At 41.2% G+C, this 18,890-nt stretch overlaps 1 protein-coding gene and 1 long non-coding RNA gene across 2 annotated transcripts in view; one reads left to right on the top strand and one right to left on the bottom strand.

Moving 5' to 3' along the window:
• Positions 1-11,010: 11,010 nt before the first annotated feature.
• The window catches only part of LOC148026271 (monooxygenase 2-like), a 44,077-nt gene continuing 36,197 nt past the window's right edge, over positions 11,011-18,890 (bottom strand). Inside the window, exon 6 of the mRNA XM_087690690.1 lies at positions 11,011-11,737. Within this exon, the coding sequence (XP_087546816.1) occupies positions 11,208-11,737 (530 nt within the window). The 3' untranslated portion in view covers positions 11,011-11,207. The remainder of the gene's footprint in view (positions 11,738-18,890) is intronic.
• The window catches only part of LOC148026270 (uncharacterized), a 43,405-nt gene continuing 36,200 nt past the window's right edge, over positions 11,686-18,890 (top strand). Inside the window, exon 1 of the long non-coding RNA XR_015692820.1 lies at positions 11,686-11,796. This is a non-coding gene — a long non-coding RNA (uncharacterized LOC148026270). The remainder of the gene's footprint in view (positions 11,797-18,890) is intronic.

Here is an 18,890-nt window from a genome sequence, read left to right as displayed (position 1 = left end):
CTTATACGTACGCTTAGTTGATTTCTTTTCAACGGATTTCATGAAAAACATATGTGCTTTTTCAAGGTGTTTTATGATTTTTTTCATGTTACTGAAGTATCATATATTACAACTTGCAAATACCATGCTTGAGTCTCTTGATGATGCACGACATGTTTTACGAAAGCTTGCCATGGACTACAACAGCATCCATGCATGTATCAATGATTGTATACTGTTTTAAGGAGAATACGAGACTATGGAGACATATCCAAAGTGTGGTGCTCACAAGTATCGACAGGACTTGCAAGAGAAAACAATCCCTCATAGATACTTTCTGATTATCCCCCACATAAACCACATGTTTCATACGTCCGGCGTGGCGATCCAGACAATAGTATGCTATGGTCATTGAAGGACGATGATAGACTAACCGGAGATGTAGTGGTTGGAAATGGGGCAGAAAAAAGAATGGATGCTGCAATGGAGGAAAAAGTGAATCGCTTTTGTATGTTGTACCATGCCTCCATGGATATGTGGCTCGCTAGGTACCAGCAAGCTAGGAAAGATTGGGAGGAAGCGTGATCTGAATTTTGATGTAGTACGCGCCATCGACTAATTTAATATCCCGAGGGCATGGAGGAGATGCTGCGGTGTATGTCAACGCAATGGTTGCATGGAGCTTTGATCGTAACGTCTCGCGAAGGGGCAGAGATCTCAACCGAGGAGTTAGAATTCTCGAGGGGATGTAATCCAAAGGTGATGACGTGTTTAGGATTTTTCATATCTATATTTTATATGTGATAATTAATTGAGTGTTTCAATGTACAGTACAAAATATATAGTGCAACACGGTCGCGCGGACTGCGTGGAGCGTATTGACAAAATGTGCTCCACATTAGATTGTGGTATCATGGTAAAGTTAGAGCAAGACAACCGACAACGAGAAATTGATCCAAACACGGTTATAGATGAGATTGAGTATTTTAGAAACTTGCAAAGTATTGTCACGATGGATTACCGTAGCTTCTCCATGATCCTATTCGATGTGCAGTGGTTCAAAGTGGTACTTGAAGGAGCTGGAGTAACAGTTTGATGAGGTCCATCTTGATTTCTTGAAATAGATTCCAAAAAAAAATGGATGGATTTGTGCGACACGTTTGTGTTGCCGGCCCATTGTGAACATGTGCATGAACTCATGTTTTTTTTAATTGTATTACGACATGGTACATGTCACAATAGTTGAATCTCTCTTGTACGTGATTTTGAACGGGTAATTTTCTATCCAAACCCCTGACAACCTCGATGGTGGTACTTTTTATACCTTCAGCTCCCCGAAGTGCAAGAGTATATGATCAAAGCGATGTTTCGAGCATAGATGAGGACAGTATGCAAATAGAGGGGTCGATATTGCAAGGGATGGAGGCCATAAAAAACTTGGAGCATGTAGAGGAGCCAACATTGGGTAACAATGATGGAAATACAGGAGTCCAAGAATTCTTTGAGAACGAGGTGGACTCATCCTTTTGTGGTGACATGTCTATCGACCTTCCAATGTATGCAAAGTTGTGTCAAGAGATTGACATGGGACCATAGGGTACCTCATACTTGGAGCATTCACCTACTCAATTCGTTGACAAATCGCTTATAAGGGTACATAAGATATGCATTGTAACTAAGATCATTTTTTTAAGATTTATATTACCGTGCTTTGTATGATTTATATTGATTATGTTAAAATTAATTTTTGTTTGTGTAGGTGACCTTTGTGGATATTTAGATCATCACGATGAGTCGAGGGATGAGCGATGAGGAGCAACAGGAGATCTTCATGCATATGTCTCTAGATCAGATGGCTCGATTCAGATATATGACGGACCAGGAGCTCTCTCGGACGCCATCACGCCGTTCTATTAGATCTACTTCGATGTGCTCCGATGCTTCAGTTTCTAGTAGATGAGGTCGACGCTCCAGACTTGGGCCAAATGGAGGGAGTGATTCAAAGGGATGTATGGAGAGCCGGATGCAGTGAGCCCACGGACGGCTCAAGATACAGATGCTACTCCTCGCTCTCGTGGCAGTTCGAGAGAGCATGGCTCAGGTGGTTGTTGTGGAGGTAACGACGCAATGTCTCCGTCTCATCGTTCTGCTGGAGTTGCGTCACCCGTAGGATTTGTCACACCTGTGGAGACATCTACTCCAGTCACTCAAGCTTTTGCTTAACCGTGCGTAGGTGGCACCCCTATGGGTGTTACTCTAAGAGATACCACCCCTGTAGGTACACCAAATATACAAGGGTTTCCTGGATATTCCCAAGAGTGTGGTCGCAGGTGGAAGATGACACATCTTAGGCATACCCCAGAGGGGTATAGATACCTTGTAGATGATAGGACATGAACCATCATCATTAATGATGAGGGAAGGAGGGTGATGGCTCGTATGAGAGAGTTGCGCTAACAATTTTTCGACACAACGTCTTGGATCATTGGAAGAACATACCGAAGGGGAGCAAGGACTACATAGTAGCATCCTTGCATGAGAAGTTTTCGGTACCAGCCACAACAGATAGGTTTTCCACGGATTGGATGATGGAATACATGCATGCGTATATGTCACACAGACGATCGGATGCATGCAAGGCACTTAAGAGTGGGGCCTCAAAGCCCGATTGGCTAGACATGGACGACTGGTACGTCGATTCAAAGAGGAGGCTACAGATTCTCCAGGACGTTGGAGATAGCACCGCAAGGTGGCGAGGGCACGACTAGAGGCAGGAGTGGTCCATCATCTTAGCAGTGGCGGCCACAAGACATATCTGGAGGACTTTCTAATTTTTTCTTTTGTTCTATTTGCTTTTTTTTGCAATATCTCTTATACTGACAATCGTGTTCATAATAGTTGTATTTTGTTTTCTTTGCAACACTTCATTACAAACTGCAATCCCACCGGCCTAAAGACTCGATATACAAAGAGACACGGTCTCACTGCATTGATTGACCGATTGTATGGATGCAACGGTCCTGTAAGTCACTCATCTTTCTTGTCCGTAGTTACTAAGTTTAATTTAAATGCATTATTGTATGGTGGATTGATGTGTAGTTGTTTCTTTTTTTGTAGAGTCCATTCGATGCTCCTTTGCGGCGAGATGAGGTTTTGAATGGCACGGATATATAGCTCACCCTTGGATCCCTGGAGCTCACATACTCTTCTTTTTTGGTCACGTGATTTGTGTAGGCATTTTCTATGTAGTATCTTACCATGATTGTAGCGACCGCTTTCATTATGCGATCATGTATTTATTTCATGTATCAGTGTTATGATTCAAATACACTTTGCCTTTATTTACATAAGCATTGTACATATTATTGAAACTATTTTGTATGGCCAAAATAAAGCGCATAATGCTATATGTGGTAGGATAGCTTGCTGCCCTCCCACAAAAAAAAAAAAATCCATGTTACCTTGCTATTAGGATCACAAATTTATCTTCACGCGTCACTATCAACATCACAACATGTGTCGCAAAGCGTCATTATCAGCGTCGCTATTTGCATCGGTATCAGCGTCGATACCGAATGTTCTATGGCGTCGCCAATACAGACATTTTTTGCGACGACAGGGGCAAATTTCTTTATGAACATTTTCGTCGCTTTACACATCGGTATAAGGTATGTATCTTATAGTGGTACAGTTTTAAATACAGCAACAACATGAAAAGGTATTGTTGTAATTCAACAAACAACAACAAAGATCAAAAATTTTTCTATAGAATAAGGGTGGTCAACTAGAAGCCAGCATGCTCATTGCATTGCTCAAGTTCTAGTCCATTTCCTTGAAGAAGATTATGGAGAATATTGGCCAATATTTGAGCACAATGAAGAATAAAGAGACTTGGACTGATGAAGAGTTCAAGCATATTAAGAGGAAAGCTTATGGCTTCTTTCTTAAAAATTGGCATCTATGGAAGCACACAAAGAAGAAGAACGGAGACCATGTCTGAGTTCTAGGTAAAAAAAGTTTGCAACAATAGGTAATGAAGGAATATCATGAAAGCTTGTGGGCTAGCCATAGAGGCATATACGGAACCTTTCTTAAAGTCAAAGAGAAATATTGGTGGCACAACATGTATCGGGACATAGAGAATTTTCTTAAAACATGTTGTGTGTGTCAGATATACTCTATGGTGGTTAAGCATGGAGATGAGATGGGTTACAACTAACTTATCCCTTCACTATACACTACAGATGGGTTGTTGATCTTGTAACCATGCCTATAGGGATATGGAATATGCGGTATTTAGTGCTTGCAAGAGAAGATCTAACCAATCAAGTTGAAGATAAAGCTTTAACAACCAAGACCACTCAAGTTGTTTGCCGCTTTTTGCTTCAAGAATTATTTTTTAGATATGGTTGTGTTGGCAAGGTAACCGCAGATAGAGGAGAATTGGATGCTGATGAGGCACACAACTTCTTTGTTCAATTGGGTATTAAGTTGGCTTTAACGTCAACTTACAACCCTGAAGGCAATGGGAAAAGTGAGAGAGGGCATTAGCCTATTCTCAAAGCTCTAGCAAAGTCTTGTAGAGGAAAAATCAAAGAATGGCCTAAAATGCTTGCTTTCGCATTATGGGCTAACCTGACTACTCACAGTGCTATAACTAGCTATATGCCAGCTGAACTTATGCATGGGCAACAACCAATTATGCCAATTGAAGAATCTATTCTCACATGGAGTCTTCTACCTTGGAAGGAAGGCATCAGTAGAGAAGAGTTGCTGACTTTGCGCATATGGCAGCTAGAAAGAAGGCATAGAGATGTTCATGCACCTATTGAGAAGCTAAAAACAACAAGACTAAAGAACAAAAGAAGATTTGATAGGCAACATCGACTTCAACCAAGAGCTATCCAAGAAAATGATTGGGTGCTCGTCTATGACAGCATCCTAGACAATCAATACAATGCTTCTAAGAATATGGTAAAGCGTTGGTTTGGCCCATATGTGGTAAAGGTCGTTCGTGACAATGCCACATATTCATTGGCTCAATTGGATGGAACAAGCATGAAGATACCCATAGCTGGTAAAAAAATCAAGCTCTTCAAATGAAGAGAAAGTTCAACATACGAGTTAGAATACTTGGATATCCAAGATCATGAAGACATGGAGGAAGAAGATGACTTCAAAGACGGAGAAGAGGGCATGATGAAAGATGAAAGCAACATAAAGTGGCACATGCCAGAGGATGTGCAGGTTAGGAGGGGGTGAATGTCATGAGGTTCTTTGCCAATGGTCTAAACATAAAACTTTTAACCTTTACATGCATTACTTAGTCACTTGTAATCTAGACATACTACAAGAGACTTGCCTAGTGCAATAAAACATAAAACCTAAGTCCACCAGCATATGGCATGCTGAAACAAAGATGGGGGCTCTCTGCCTTAAAATGTAATCAAATTACCATGGTCCCTTGACAAGATGATTGAATTTGGTCACTTGCTCTTAATTGTCTTTGCATTGCTTACATGAAGTTGCTACAAGTTTTGTAAATCATGCTACATATGACATGGTATGAGTGATCAAGGACAATCATATGGCTTATGCAGGAGGCCTTGACTTCATATATCAATGATGAAGTTACTCTAAAAACATGACTCACAAGTTCATTAGAAAGAAAAATCACTTAAGTTCATGAAGTCTACTATGTTTGTGAACATAAGACATTGTATATGTCTGATGTCTTACTTCTGTAACTAATGAGACATGAAAAATAAAAAAGGAAAAAGACAAGAAGGGTAGCGTGATTTTTTTCGCGTTTTTTGGGATGAGCAGGGGCCATGAATGGAGAAGGGGGAGAGGTGTCCAAAGCTACCACATAAAGGGGCATAAAGGGGCAATTCAAGCCATGCAACAACATCTAACTGCAGCAGACTCCACTTGACATGTAAGTGCTACTCTTTTCCTGCTTTGATGGAAGGCCATTCTTGGCCGAGTAAAACAGGGCAGAACTATGTATTTAAAGGGCAACATCCCATACATACTAGAGCTCGATTATGAGTCTTCAGGAAGGACTGGGCCAGACCTATCTATGCTGAGTTCGATCTCCCATATCAAGAGAGACATTAATACACTCTCTTAAGTCTTTTAAATAGGGACTATTATTGATCTTCCAATCTTGTTATTTGAAGGGCTTAAGTTCATCTACTTGCTTTATTGATTAATCTTGACACAAAGGGCTCATTCTTGCTCTTGGAAGCTTACTGCAATCTACCACAGAGGAAGCTTGAAGAGAGGAGTGTCAAGAAGCCTTCTTGACTTGTTTATGAGAAGAAAGTGGGTTGAATATTTCAGAGAATTGTGGGGAGCAGCACTTATCTTCCTCTTCTTGAAGATTCATGGCATTGATATGCTTGATGCAAGTGGATATTGCATAAGTATTGTGGAAGGGGTAACAAGAGAGCATCTCGATTGCACTATGTATGTGCTTGGGGCTAAAATAGGTGGCCAATTATAAAGCAAACAAGGGTAGTAGGAATTTCTTCTTTTCTCCTACTTCTACATGCTTATTGCAAGCTACCTATTGCTTGTTACATGCTCTTGAATATAGGGGTTGTTTTTGTACTTCATCAAAGTGCCTTCTTGGGAGGTAGATGCCATGAATATGGGCTGAAATAGGCAGCCCACACAAAGATTTGTGGACAGCATATCCTTTTACTTCTCTATTTCTTCATATGGTATGATTTACACTTGTATTTGGTTGATCTATACACTCTACATTAGGAAAAGTTCATGCTAACATCAAAGGTGAATTCCGAAAGTCTAATGGGCTGATTTGGGGCTTATATCTTCAGCCATATTCAAAGAATTAGCTACAGCATTGGTCTTTTAATTTCTTGCTCTACAGTTGACATCTTGTCAAAATATGCAAGCATCATGTGCCCCTACGACAGGGCAATGTTAAAAGATCAATCATAGATACTATGAATTGAATTAATATGAGCTCTTTCTCTTATTTCTTAACCGTGGTATCTTAACTTTATCAGGATCTTTATCTGAAGATCTCTTGAAGCAAAATTCTTTGTCCTACAAGTCTTGTAATTAATTCGTAAGCTTTGTTCCTTACAAGTATACATTGAATGTAATCATGCAGAGTTGGTCCATGCTTGAATGACGGGATGTAGAGTTGTTTTTTATACTTGTACTTAACTTGATAATCCATGATTACTCTCACAATCAAGAAAACAAGCTTGGCTTAAATTAGAGCTTATGAGGTTATACGCTTGTGATCTTTGCTAAGAACTTGCAATTGGAAGCCTTGGATTTGGCTTGAAACCTTCAACTCTTCTCTTATCTCTACCATCTCTAGAGTTTAAACTCTTGAACTCCAAACATTCTTCTTTCTCAAACCCCTATGAATGACCACAAAGTACCTCTTGAACCTTTAAGCATTCATTGTAATCTACGTATCTCTTGAAGCCACATATCCAATTATCTTGTCTAGTTTTCTTGTTAATCCCATGTGGTGACCTTCAACCCTACGCGCTACGACAACATGGGATTTTGCTAATGTGCTATTGATAGTATGATGTAGGAGGATTCCAAAGGTTGGTTTCAACCTATTTATTTGCTAGTGGATGTTGTCCATAGTTGAAAATAATTACTCTATTCACACAATAGAAATGCTTAAGTAATATTTATTTACTCAAGAAGTTTCAGAATTATTTGCTAGGTCATCCCTTCGTCTTTCATGTGGATCACTCAATCTTGGTTTATCTAATAAAGCGGTAGAATGGTACTCATCATTTGATGCAATGGTTCTACCACTTCAAGAGTTCAGGTCATTCACCAGGACTAGCATGGAGTCCATATGTGGTGGCAAATTTTCTTTCTTGGTTGGATTTCTCGATGAAGTTTCAATAGGTGTTGATGATGATTTTCTTGATGCTTAGCTCTTTTCAACCGCCGTAGAGTTGAGCATCTAACAAATGGGCCTATGAATCCTCCTTGGTCCTAGTATGAGGAGATGCTTACTTTTTTAAGTGGGTGAAGTTCTAGACATAAGCATCTAGCACTTCCAAACGATGATTTGAATATATCTTGGGTCAACTTTATCACCAAACTTTGTATGGAGTAGGGCAAAGGGTGGTTCTACCAATGGAATAGAAAGTTGCCATGGATGAAGCCCACCAAGGAGTCTCTAGTGGCCATTTTTCAACACAATTAACCATTCAAAAATTTTTGTAAGCTAGATTGTAGTGGCTGACGATGCATACTGATGTGTAGAAATGGATCTACCAATGTGGGGAAGCCTAGCTAGGGATAGGCTACCTCTTCACCAAATTCTTTTGGTGGAACCATTTCAAAAGTGGGGCCATGATTTCATCGATTCAATGAAGCCAATGGCAGCCTATACTAAGAACAAGTACGTTCATATAGTTATAGATTATTGTACAAAGTGGATAGAGGCATGGGCTTTAAAGGATAATTTGGCTAATTCCATAGCCTGTTGTCTTTTTTAGGATATTATGACCTGGTATGGCTGTCCGATGGAGCTAGTGAGTGACAAAGGCAGTCATATCTTAGCAGACTTCATACAAAGTAGCCATTAGTCTTTCTCCGTATAAATCTGGCTTTCACACTAGAAGTGGTTACTCCTCCAGAATTTCTAGTCCATCGAGCTTGTTCACCACATCACTCCTAGGGGGAAATTTGTTGCCATATTTTGGTAATGATGTGTGAACACGCTTAGTGAACAATGACTGAAGATTGGATGCGGGCGTCTCTCTCTCTGAGTCTTTCACATCTTACTTTGCTTCAAACTTCAACGTTCAACCAGCTTCAATCAATCTTTCTTTACGAAATCGAGATGGGATCTCATTGGAGAGGACTGCCAAGGCACTTGTTTCCATCTCTAGAAGCTTATTTTCCCCTAACCTTGTATATATGTCTAGCCAATTTTAGAGCACACTTAGGCTTCTTCTCTTAGCTTTGCACTTGCATATTTGCAACTCTAAATCCCATTGGTTTCTTGCAAAAATATGTAGCTCTTGTTAAACCTAAATGTGAGTAAAACCTTATCATGCTCATATGTCACATAACAATACAAAGCTCATAATTTTACACTCAGACATCGGATATATCACTTCAAAATGTGCACCAATTTTCAGCATTGATTCCATTACTTTTGTGAAACAACATTGCGTGATATAATGATGAGGCCTGCCCATCTTACCCATGGCCAACAAGCAATTGCAATTTTATTTTTCTTTAGAGCTTGTTCCTATATACTTTCATCATTGCACCACTTTCCGACCACCATAACCATGCATTTCACTTAGTGGCTAGCTAGTCCATGCCCTCGTAGACGACATCATCAACAAATACAAAGGATACTACAGTGCCACTTGGGGACCCTTCCTAACTGATTCAACCTCTCTATGCTAGATAGACCCACGAGAGACATCCTAGGATAAGTACCTCTTGAGCTATTCCACATTGTATGTGGCTTAAGTATCATTTTGTACTCATCGGCTATGTATTGTTCAGTGTTTCATTTTTCTCGATTTAGTTAGTTATAGCATTAGATGATAGCTTGCTTGGGACAAGGAAAATTCCCAAACTTCTCAAATGCAACATTTTGGTCTCATAGGTTGATTTGGCCTTTTGTAAATGTTAATATAACCCTCTCTCTCTCACACACACACATTGATTTTACAACTTGCAACTCCCTCGGATTAGAGAAATTGCTTGCTTGCCCAATGTGAGTCATGAGCAACAATCCTCGTGTCTCCTCCCCCCCCTTCCGCCACCGAAAAACAAGGCATCTCAATGGCACTTGTTCATCTAAGTAAAGATAGAGAAGATCAACTAAAAGTGAAAAATCATGGACAACGTGGCCACCATCAAAGAGGAATTAAATTGAATTAGGCCAAGGAGAAAGCCAAAAAAGAAATGGATGAATGTGGATGAAAGAAAACTTAAGTCTCTAAAGAGCAAGACTACAATTACAAATGAAGCCATAGATAAGAAAACAAGGAAGAATCAAGCCCTATATGTATATATGGTGGATGGAACGAAGAAGACCAACACATGTAGATGACAAGGCTCTTTACACCAAAATGGAAATAAAGGGGATGCCTTTTTCACAAATAATTAGAGGGTCAAGAAAGATAATACAACAAATAAGCGATAGCACATCACAAGTTTCTTTCTCACTACTAGGTGTTCAAAAGAAAAGTTTTTCCTAGATGATGACCTCACATTAGCCTAAATTGTATGCCACTGAGTGTACAACACACATTCTCATGACATGCAAGGAAGGCAAATGGAACACTCTACCAAGATAGACAAGCAATAACAGTAGAGATACTCTACATTATGATGTACATTTTATGGGACCCTTCTACAACTTTTGAGTGTGGAACTATTGCAACACTTTTAGAATGATGGAAGACTCTTTGTAAAAAAAAAAACATTGAACCACCAAATAATTTAAACAATTAGATATTTATGTGAATGAATGTTTGAATGGAAAAAGTAATGCTTGTAAAATGTAAACAAGCAAAGCTATCTACATATTTGTCTTTTATGTTGAGCCAAGTAATGCTAATTGCAACAAATTCATAAAGTGAATTACTTGGATGTTAATGAAAATAGAGAGACCACCATTCACAACACAAGAATTGCTATTTGCTATATTGATCTACACAATTTTAATCAAGAAGGAAGTCAAAAGCAAACTAATGTGAGATGGGTTATTTAGACTCCAGTGAGAAAGTAAATCTAACCTAAAAGCATTGTCATTAACCTTTAACACAATCTTTATGGGACTATAGCATTGAGGTCCTAACTTAATAGCATGCAATTTCTCGATGCTTTTAAGTATACACTACTTAAGTCATAACCAAACATAGTCATTACTCGATGCCTATGAAGTGGCTCAATTGAGTGCAGCTCATGCAATTTATCTTATCCATTATTTTGGCGCATTTCTTTAAAAGAAAAAGGAACACTCGAAGAAAAACCTTGGAACACTCGAACAAAAACCATCACCAAACTATACACAGACGCTATGACGTGAGGTTCGGATGCCAAAGACAATGTGCGTGCGCACATGTGGATACAAAGACCTGCACTCTTTAGACGCATGGAGATACGCAGAGTGAGCGCCCTAGTGAGAGAGTGTGGAGAGAGGAACTGTTGAGCCTCAACAGCACAAAAAGAACAAAAGAAAATCATGCCAACTGCCCGCAGTCGAAGAACGAATGCCCGATGTAACTGTCGACGGTGAGCAGCCTGGACATCAAGACATCACGCAGTGAACAGAGGGCCGGTTGGTCGAGCTGCAGCATAGCACCAATTGCATACGCTTGGACGGCCACGGGAAACATGCGCTTCTTCCTTTGGTCTGTATACGACTCCAACGCAAGTTCAATCATCTTCATCTGGGGCAATCCACTCTGCTCCTGCCCCTTCCCAAACGCCTTTGACAGCGCCCGTGCAAGAACGACACCGTCTTCCAGGGCACTACAGCCCCCCTGTGCAAGGTTGGGTGTCACGGGATGCATGGCATCCCCTGCTACTGTCACCCCATTTTGATAAAGCTTCGGTCCCCCATACGGCCACATCCATCGATCGGAGATGGCAGCCCTGCTCAATGTGTCCAATGGAGATCTCTTCACCACGTCAATGATGGTTTGTGGCCATCCTTCTACGTATCTCAAGGCTTCTTCTTTGATGAGCTGAGGATCTGCTACCTTCTTACCTGGGTTTTAATAACAGGAAACCACATCAACCAATTAAGAGGGCAATTACCACTTCAAGGTTGGTTAAACTCCTTTCTAGGTGATAAAACTGCAAAACCTGTCCAACTCGAACATTCTACAACTGTTCTTCTATGTGCACGATAGGTGGAAAATGCAGATGCAGTCTAGATAAATTTGTAGGCTAATTTCAAGGCTCTAAAATTTTATTTTACATAGCCATAATGTCATGGGCTCAACTTTCTCAATTTTAGGCCCTCCTCTCTCTAAATTTGAAAGCTTTTGTCCTGTTTGTGGAATTCGTTGAACACTAAACGTCAGTTTTTTCGTGAATAGTGTGCACCACGTAGGCTTGGTTCTCTCGACAATCAGTAACCATGGGTACCTACAAAATAACTAACCTTCCCCAACACATTCAACAAGATCTTAGTAACTGAAGAGGAAACAGATGGGAAAATGCACACAAACCAAAGCACCGTCAGCTTGGAAGATTCATGAACCATCCTCACAAGTCTACCACCAGCATAATCAGCCCATAACATGGCATTGGCATTGTTGGCATCTGCTGTGACTCTACATTTAAGACCTGATTGAAGTTTCAACCCGCTTGTTTGAAAGATGATGCATGATTCATGGAGCTTATCATGGTATGGGGCACTAAAAGGACTAGTGAAGTTTATTATGCATGTGTTTTGTTTCTAGTCAAGCAGGGACCAAAGCTTGCAGTCTAGGACTAAGAAATAGTTTTGACATTTGTCAAGCGGCACATTTGGTACACATCAAGTGCCAATTTCCTTGAGCCTTTTGTCACATTAATGCTTTGTTAACAGGATTTTATGGCCTGGAGGGGTGTATCGCGTGTGTCTTTGTGCTAAATACATTTTTGCACAACACATAACATGCTTCTAAGGAAACATGAAGAATGCTCTCTCCTTTTTTCATAAAGGAACTGAAAAAACTAAAAGGGCAGTAGAGGAACTGAAGAAACTACCATATGCTTTGAGACCAAATCGTCCCTGTGGAGAATGCCTGCATACCGCATGATAATAAACTGCCAGTGAAGAAAACCTCAGTTGAGCAATGTGACTTTGCACTCTGGCATGGGAACCAAAATGAAGGCAGTCCTGTATATGGGATGTCGGGTGCCGATCCCAAGGCTTTCCAAATTCCCAATCACGGGGACGCATGGTAGTTCCACCTACACAATGCCAAATCTCAGATAAAAGGGACCTGATTTTCCTTGCCATTCAGCAGGAGAGATAAACTGATGATGACATGTCTCCATGCTTGTAGTACAGAAGAAGCACGAACCATTGGAGATGCTGTGTCTGGAAAGTGTAGAAGCAAGAGGGGGACTGACCACCAATATCCACCAAACAAATACTTTGTATTGGAAGGGGTTTTGTTGAGCCAACCCACCATCATGGTTGATTGGCAACTACTTCTCTTAGGAGACAAAGGATATTTACATGGAGGAGATCATTAGAATACTACATGATGCAGACCCCAACATCTCATATACAGGATCTCACCTAGCAGGCCAAAGCTCCGTCTACAGAGAGAGGTAGACTTGGGATCCACCACCCACAAACAAGTGCAGCTGCTCATCCAATGCCTCATAAGGCAGAAGGAGAGAGCATTCTTGGCCCAATTGGAGCGGGATCTTTACCAACTATTCTTGAGTCAAGACTCTAGAGAGGCCTCAAATAAAAAAAACAGAGCAACCAAGGGCTAAAGCCCTTGCCCGCAGCATATACTGCCCTCTTGCTAATAAACTGATGATGACATGTTTCCATGCTTGTAGTACAGAAGAAGCGCGAACCATTGGAGATGCTGTGTCTGGAAAGTGTAGAAGCAAGAGGGGGACTGACCACCAATATCCACCAAACAAATACTTTGTATTGGAAGGGGTTTTGTTGAGCCAACCCACCATCATGGTTGAGTGGCAACTACTTCTCTTAGGAGACAAAGGATATTTACATGGAGGAGATCATTAGAATACTACATGATGCAGACCCCAACATCTCATATACAGGATCTCACCTAGCAGGCCAAAGCTCCGCCTACAGAGAGAGGTAGACTTGGGATCCACCACCCACAAACAAGTGCAGCTGCTCATCCAATGCCTCATAAGGCGGAAGGAGAGAGCATTCTTGGCCCAATTGGAGCGGGATCTTTACCAACTATTCTTGAGTCAAGACTCTAGAGAGGCCTGGAGGCTTTTTTAGAGAGCATTGCCCAGTCAACTATTACATCCCCCAATACATGGGAGTAGTATGCAGCTGGTTGTGCAGCTAGTCTCTACACAGTGACAAGTCAGCCTCCTCTCCCACGTCCACTAGAGCCTTGCCCAATGACTTCCTTCTACTTTCTTTATCAGCCTATATACCATTTTTGCTAACAATGTGTCCAAAGTACTCCACAGATGTTTGCATGAAGATACATTTACTTTCCTTAGCAAAGAGTCGATGTTCTCTCAACATATCAAACACCCTTCTGACATGTGCCAAGTGCTCCTCTTGTGACTTGCTGTAAATGAGAATGTCATCAAAGAAAACGAGCACAAACTTAAACAAGAAGGAGTGAAGAATTTTATTCGTGAGGCTTTGAAATGTGGCCGGGGCATTAGTCAACCCAAAAGGCATCACTAGAAAATGATAAAGCCCATGATCAGCCCTTAAAGCCGTTTTAATCTCATCACCCTGCCTCATACAAAGTCAATGGTAGCCAAAGTGCAAATCAATCTTAGTGAAAAAGCATGCCCCTTTCAACTCATCGAGCAAGTCATCAATCCGTGGGATGGGGTAGCAGTTCTTCAATGTGATTTTGTTCAAGTTTCTATAGTCGATGCACATGTAGAAAGAGCCATCTTTCTTTTTGACTAACAGGGCAAGGGATGCATAAGGGGAAGAACTTTGTTCAATGAAACCCATCTCCAACAACTCCTTGACTTGCTTTGCAATCTCTTCATGTTCACACTTGGAGAGTCTGTAAGGGGGCTTGTTCACTGGCTTGGAATTGGGCTCTAAATCAAGTGGGTGGTCCACTTGCATCTTAGGGGGAAGGGTTGTAGGCATCTGAAATAAATCACTTTACTCCTCAAGTAAGGCCTGCAAGGCTGAATCCTTAGATACTTCAAAGGGCTGACCTAAATTTTCCTTATTCAATTGCGAGACAAAGATTTGTGAACATTTCTTAAACTCTCATTTGAGTTGTTTTGTTGTAATGAGCTGAAAATCAGCATTATCTTGAATCACCTCTAAGCGGATGAGCTGTCCATGCATCATAAACTCCATGTAGAGCTGAGAAAAGTCCATCACAATTTTCCCCAATTATTTTAGCCAATCATAACCCAAGACAACATCAATGGGGCCCATATCTAAGGCAATTAGGTCAACCAATGCCACATAATTTTCAGTCAAGCACTGGGGGACTACATGACATACATGTGTGTTGATTTTTTCTTTTTCATTTGCTACTTGGAACTTTCAAGGGGTGTTGTAATTCCGTAGGGGAGCATCTCAACCGGTCAATGGCTGATTTATTGACAAAACTATGAGTACTACCACTGTCCACAAGGATAAAGACATGCTTCCCATAAAAACTGCCTTTAATGCACAAGGTGCAGGGGCTCTGAGAACTCGTCCAAGCATCCAAGGAGATGGAGCAAAGGGAGGTGGTAGTTAGGTGGAATGTCAAATCAAGTGTCTAGGATGGACAACCACCCGGATCAAAAAGGAACCCATCCTCCGGATCATAGAACTGCTCGTGATCCACATCCTCAACATGCTCAACATGGTCAATAGGTAAGTCATCCTCATCATTGTGCCAATCTTCCATGACATACATGCTATGAACCTTGACCTTGGCTGTCTTGTAAGGACACTTGGAGGCATGGTTGGCAGTGTACTCATCCCCACATTTAAAACATAGGTCTTTTTCCTTCCGTTCCTTCACAACATCTGGTGAAATGAACCATTGGCCGTTGGAGCCATTGGAGGGTGATGCAGTGGATTGTCTACTTTCAGCATACTTACTCTCAGCATTAGTGCCAAATGCTATCCCAAAAGTGCCATGCTTTCTTTTAGTATAGAAGGGGGATAAGTGGGTATTTTGGAGTTGTTATTTGGCGTGGAATTGCATCTAAAACTACCTCCATATAGGGCTGATCTTGAAGGGATATGGGGCTGTCCATAATCTTGCTGAAAATTTTCATTCTTACGGTACTTCCTTGCATATCTTTCAACCAATTCAATTGCATCAAATAGTGTAGTAAGCTTTTGAGCCATAACATCCGCTGATAGGCTCAATCCCAACCCATAGATATACTTATGCAATTTGGCATCATCGCTAATGCTCTCCACATACATGGTCAAGTTCATAAACTGATTTGTGTACTCACGCACAGTGAGATTACGTTGGTCAAGAGTGTACCATCGTCTTTCTAGCCGCTCTTTTTCCACGAGGGATACAAATACTTGAACCATATGCATTTTAAAGTCTTCCCAATCAATGAACTGATGATTCTTTTGATTAATATAGCGCCACCATGTGTGGGCAAATCCTTCCAAGTGGAGAGAAGCAAAGATAATTTTCTAATCATCACTGCGAGGGTAGATATTGAAGTAGGACTCTAACTTGGATATCTATTCCTCCAAGCCTGATGGTGAGGAAAATTGCCCATTATACTTGGTGAAAAGAATCTTATCATGTAGATCGTGAGGGCCTTGCTACCCATGAAATCCTTGCTGTCCATACATCCCATGATGTCCATACATACCTTGCTGCCCATACATACCATGTTGTGTATTTATCCCATGCTACCCATTAATGCCATGTTGCCCATGATTGCCATGCTAGCCATTAATACCATGCTATTCATGATAGGGATGATTCATATAAGCTCCACTCGGGCTCCGTGGGAGAGTGGGGGAGTTTCTACCAATGGTGGGAGAGGGTCTCAATGGAGAGTTGGCTACATGGTAGAGGGGGAAGCTCAACACAGGCTCATCATGAGCATGAGAGAGTTTGCCAACCTCATAGGTAGAAGGGGGGATACCCTTGGATCCCAAAATGCCCTATGGACCATGCAATGGCTCCAATGGTGGAGGCCGTAGAGATTTGCGCTTGGATTCATTTGCCTTCTCTTGGGATGAAGTTGTAGCTAGCTGAGCTACAAGAGTGGTGAGCTACTCCAACGCTTGCTGAGTCCTAGAGTTCAAAAGGGCCATTTGCTCAATTGCTTCATCAAACTTGGACATCATTTGGCCGTGGTTGGTGACCATGTCATTATGCCTCTCCATGTGACGAAGCTCATGCTGACATAAGGTGTGGTTGAGCAAGCTATAGGGATCCATATTGGGTACTTCCTCATACATATCACCATGGTAATTTTGTGCAGCAAGGTTCATCATTCATAGAGGTCCTGGAGTCTCTAATCTCCCTCTGGAGTTCTTCATGGGCCTTACTTTTGCCTTTCTAGCCAGCCAGTCTTCCACCTAAGCTGCGCAAGAGGAGCCCAAAGGTTTCTGAATCTCGATGCTAGTTTTTGCAACAAGCTGGATGCAATCCACACGACCCGTTGTCAGTAAATGGGGTGTAACTTTTGGTGGGAAATTTCAATTGGTGAGATTTTTTATTCAAATCAGAGGGGAGGAAGCCCTCTTCAAGATGAGCTATTAAGCTTTGTGACAAAAAATGGACAGAATATTTTGCAATTGGATTTTTATGTCTGTCCTGCAGTGGTCTGCACCCTAGCCACAATGACCTTAGTGCACAATAATAGCCATAACTTTCAAATTGTAGCTCTGATTGGGGAGATTTTTTATTCAAACCGGAAGGGACGAAGTTCTTTCTTCGAGACGAGCTATAGGATTTACTCCCAGGTATAATACAGAATTTTTTGTAATTGAATCTTTATGATTGTCCTGATTGACTATGACTAAAAACATCGTCTGTCCTTTAATGCAAAAACACTATATAAATGGCTCATAAACTGAGGGGCATGAGCAACATCATAAATAACATCCTGTGCATACTGATCACCATCCCAAGCACATTTACATGTCCATCTACTTTGTCATCACTTCATAACTAGAGCTTAATGGCATACATCTCTTTTGACAATATACACTTCAAGTGTCATACATAGGTACCATAAGCACTGAAAGGGTATCCAAAGGGGATCATTTTATCGGAAGAGGTGGTGACCAAAGGAGAGTACCTACACCCGCATACAAGTATTGGGCTCCGGATCACCAGGAGGTGGTCAAAGTTTCCCCCGCGTCAAGTTTCGCACCCCTTCAGGATCTTAAGTGGTGAGGGAGAATCACCTCTCTTTTGGCTTACCATCTCGCCTGGCATTGGCCTTTTTCCTCAGTCGGAGTATACATATGGCAAACATTTTTATTAAACAATCAGCATGAGATGCATTGGAAAGGAAACATTAGGTCGTTTCATGAGATGCAAGGACAAACAAAAGCTCGGATAGGGATTACCTTGGTAGTCCAATGACTCACTGGCTGCTACTTACCATTTACAAAGGCTTATTACTCACTTGGAATTTATCTAAGCATACAAGAGCAAGAAGGGGTTAATGCCAACAAATGCAATTGGGCTAGGATTGATTTTAGTAGGCACATGCATACAATAAAGGAGTGAACTAATAAAACCTTTGCAACCTTAATCTCTCCAACAAAAGGAATCAAGCTCAGCAAGTGGATTAAGATAAGAGATTAAGATCAGATTGACATACCTCTTCAATGTTTGGAAAAGATAGTTGGAGCAAGATCCACCATGATGCCAATTGCTACATCAAGCAAGCCCGATTGGTTCAAGCACTCCAACAGATGAAGACTTCAAGCATTTGAATGCTTTCACTGATGACGGGTGATGATGGGGCTCCTGTGTTGATTCCCGAGCTTGAATCTCAAGATGGAAAGCTTTAAATGGAGCTTTCATGGCTGCCTACAAAACTTCTCTGCATGTTGAGCTCCATATCTTCAATCCATGTAGAAGAGGCAAAAGGGGCTAAAGAAGCTTCTGGGGGCTAAGCTCTCAAAGGTGGGAGGACTTGGGCTGAGCTTCATTAGCTGTGATAGCTTCAAGTGAAGAATCCATGGCTGCCCAAACTATCTAGTTGTTGTCTGTTAGATA

Source organism: Lygodium microphyllum, chromosome 13, assembly GCF_053477565.2.
Source record: "Lygodium microphyllum isolate KBCC chromosome 13, Lygodium_microphyllum_v1.1.10, whole genome shotgun sequence".
NCBI classification, from domain to species: Eukaryota; Viridiplantae; Streptophyta; class Polypodiopsida; order Schizaeales; family Lygodiaceae; genus Lygodium; species Lygodium microphyllum.
This window is presented reverse-complemented; position numbering and strand designations above follow the sequence as displayed.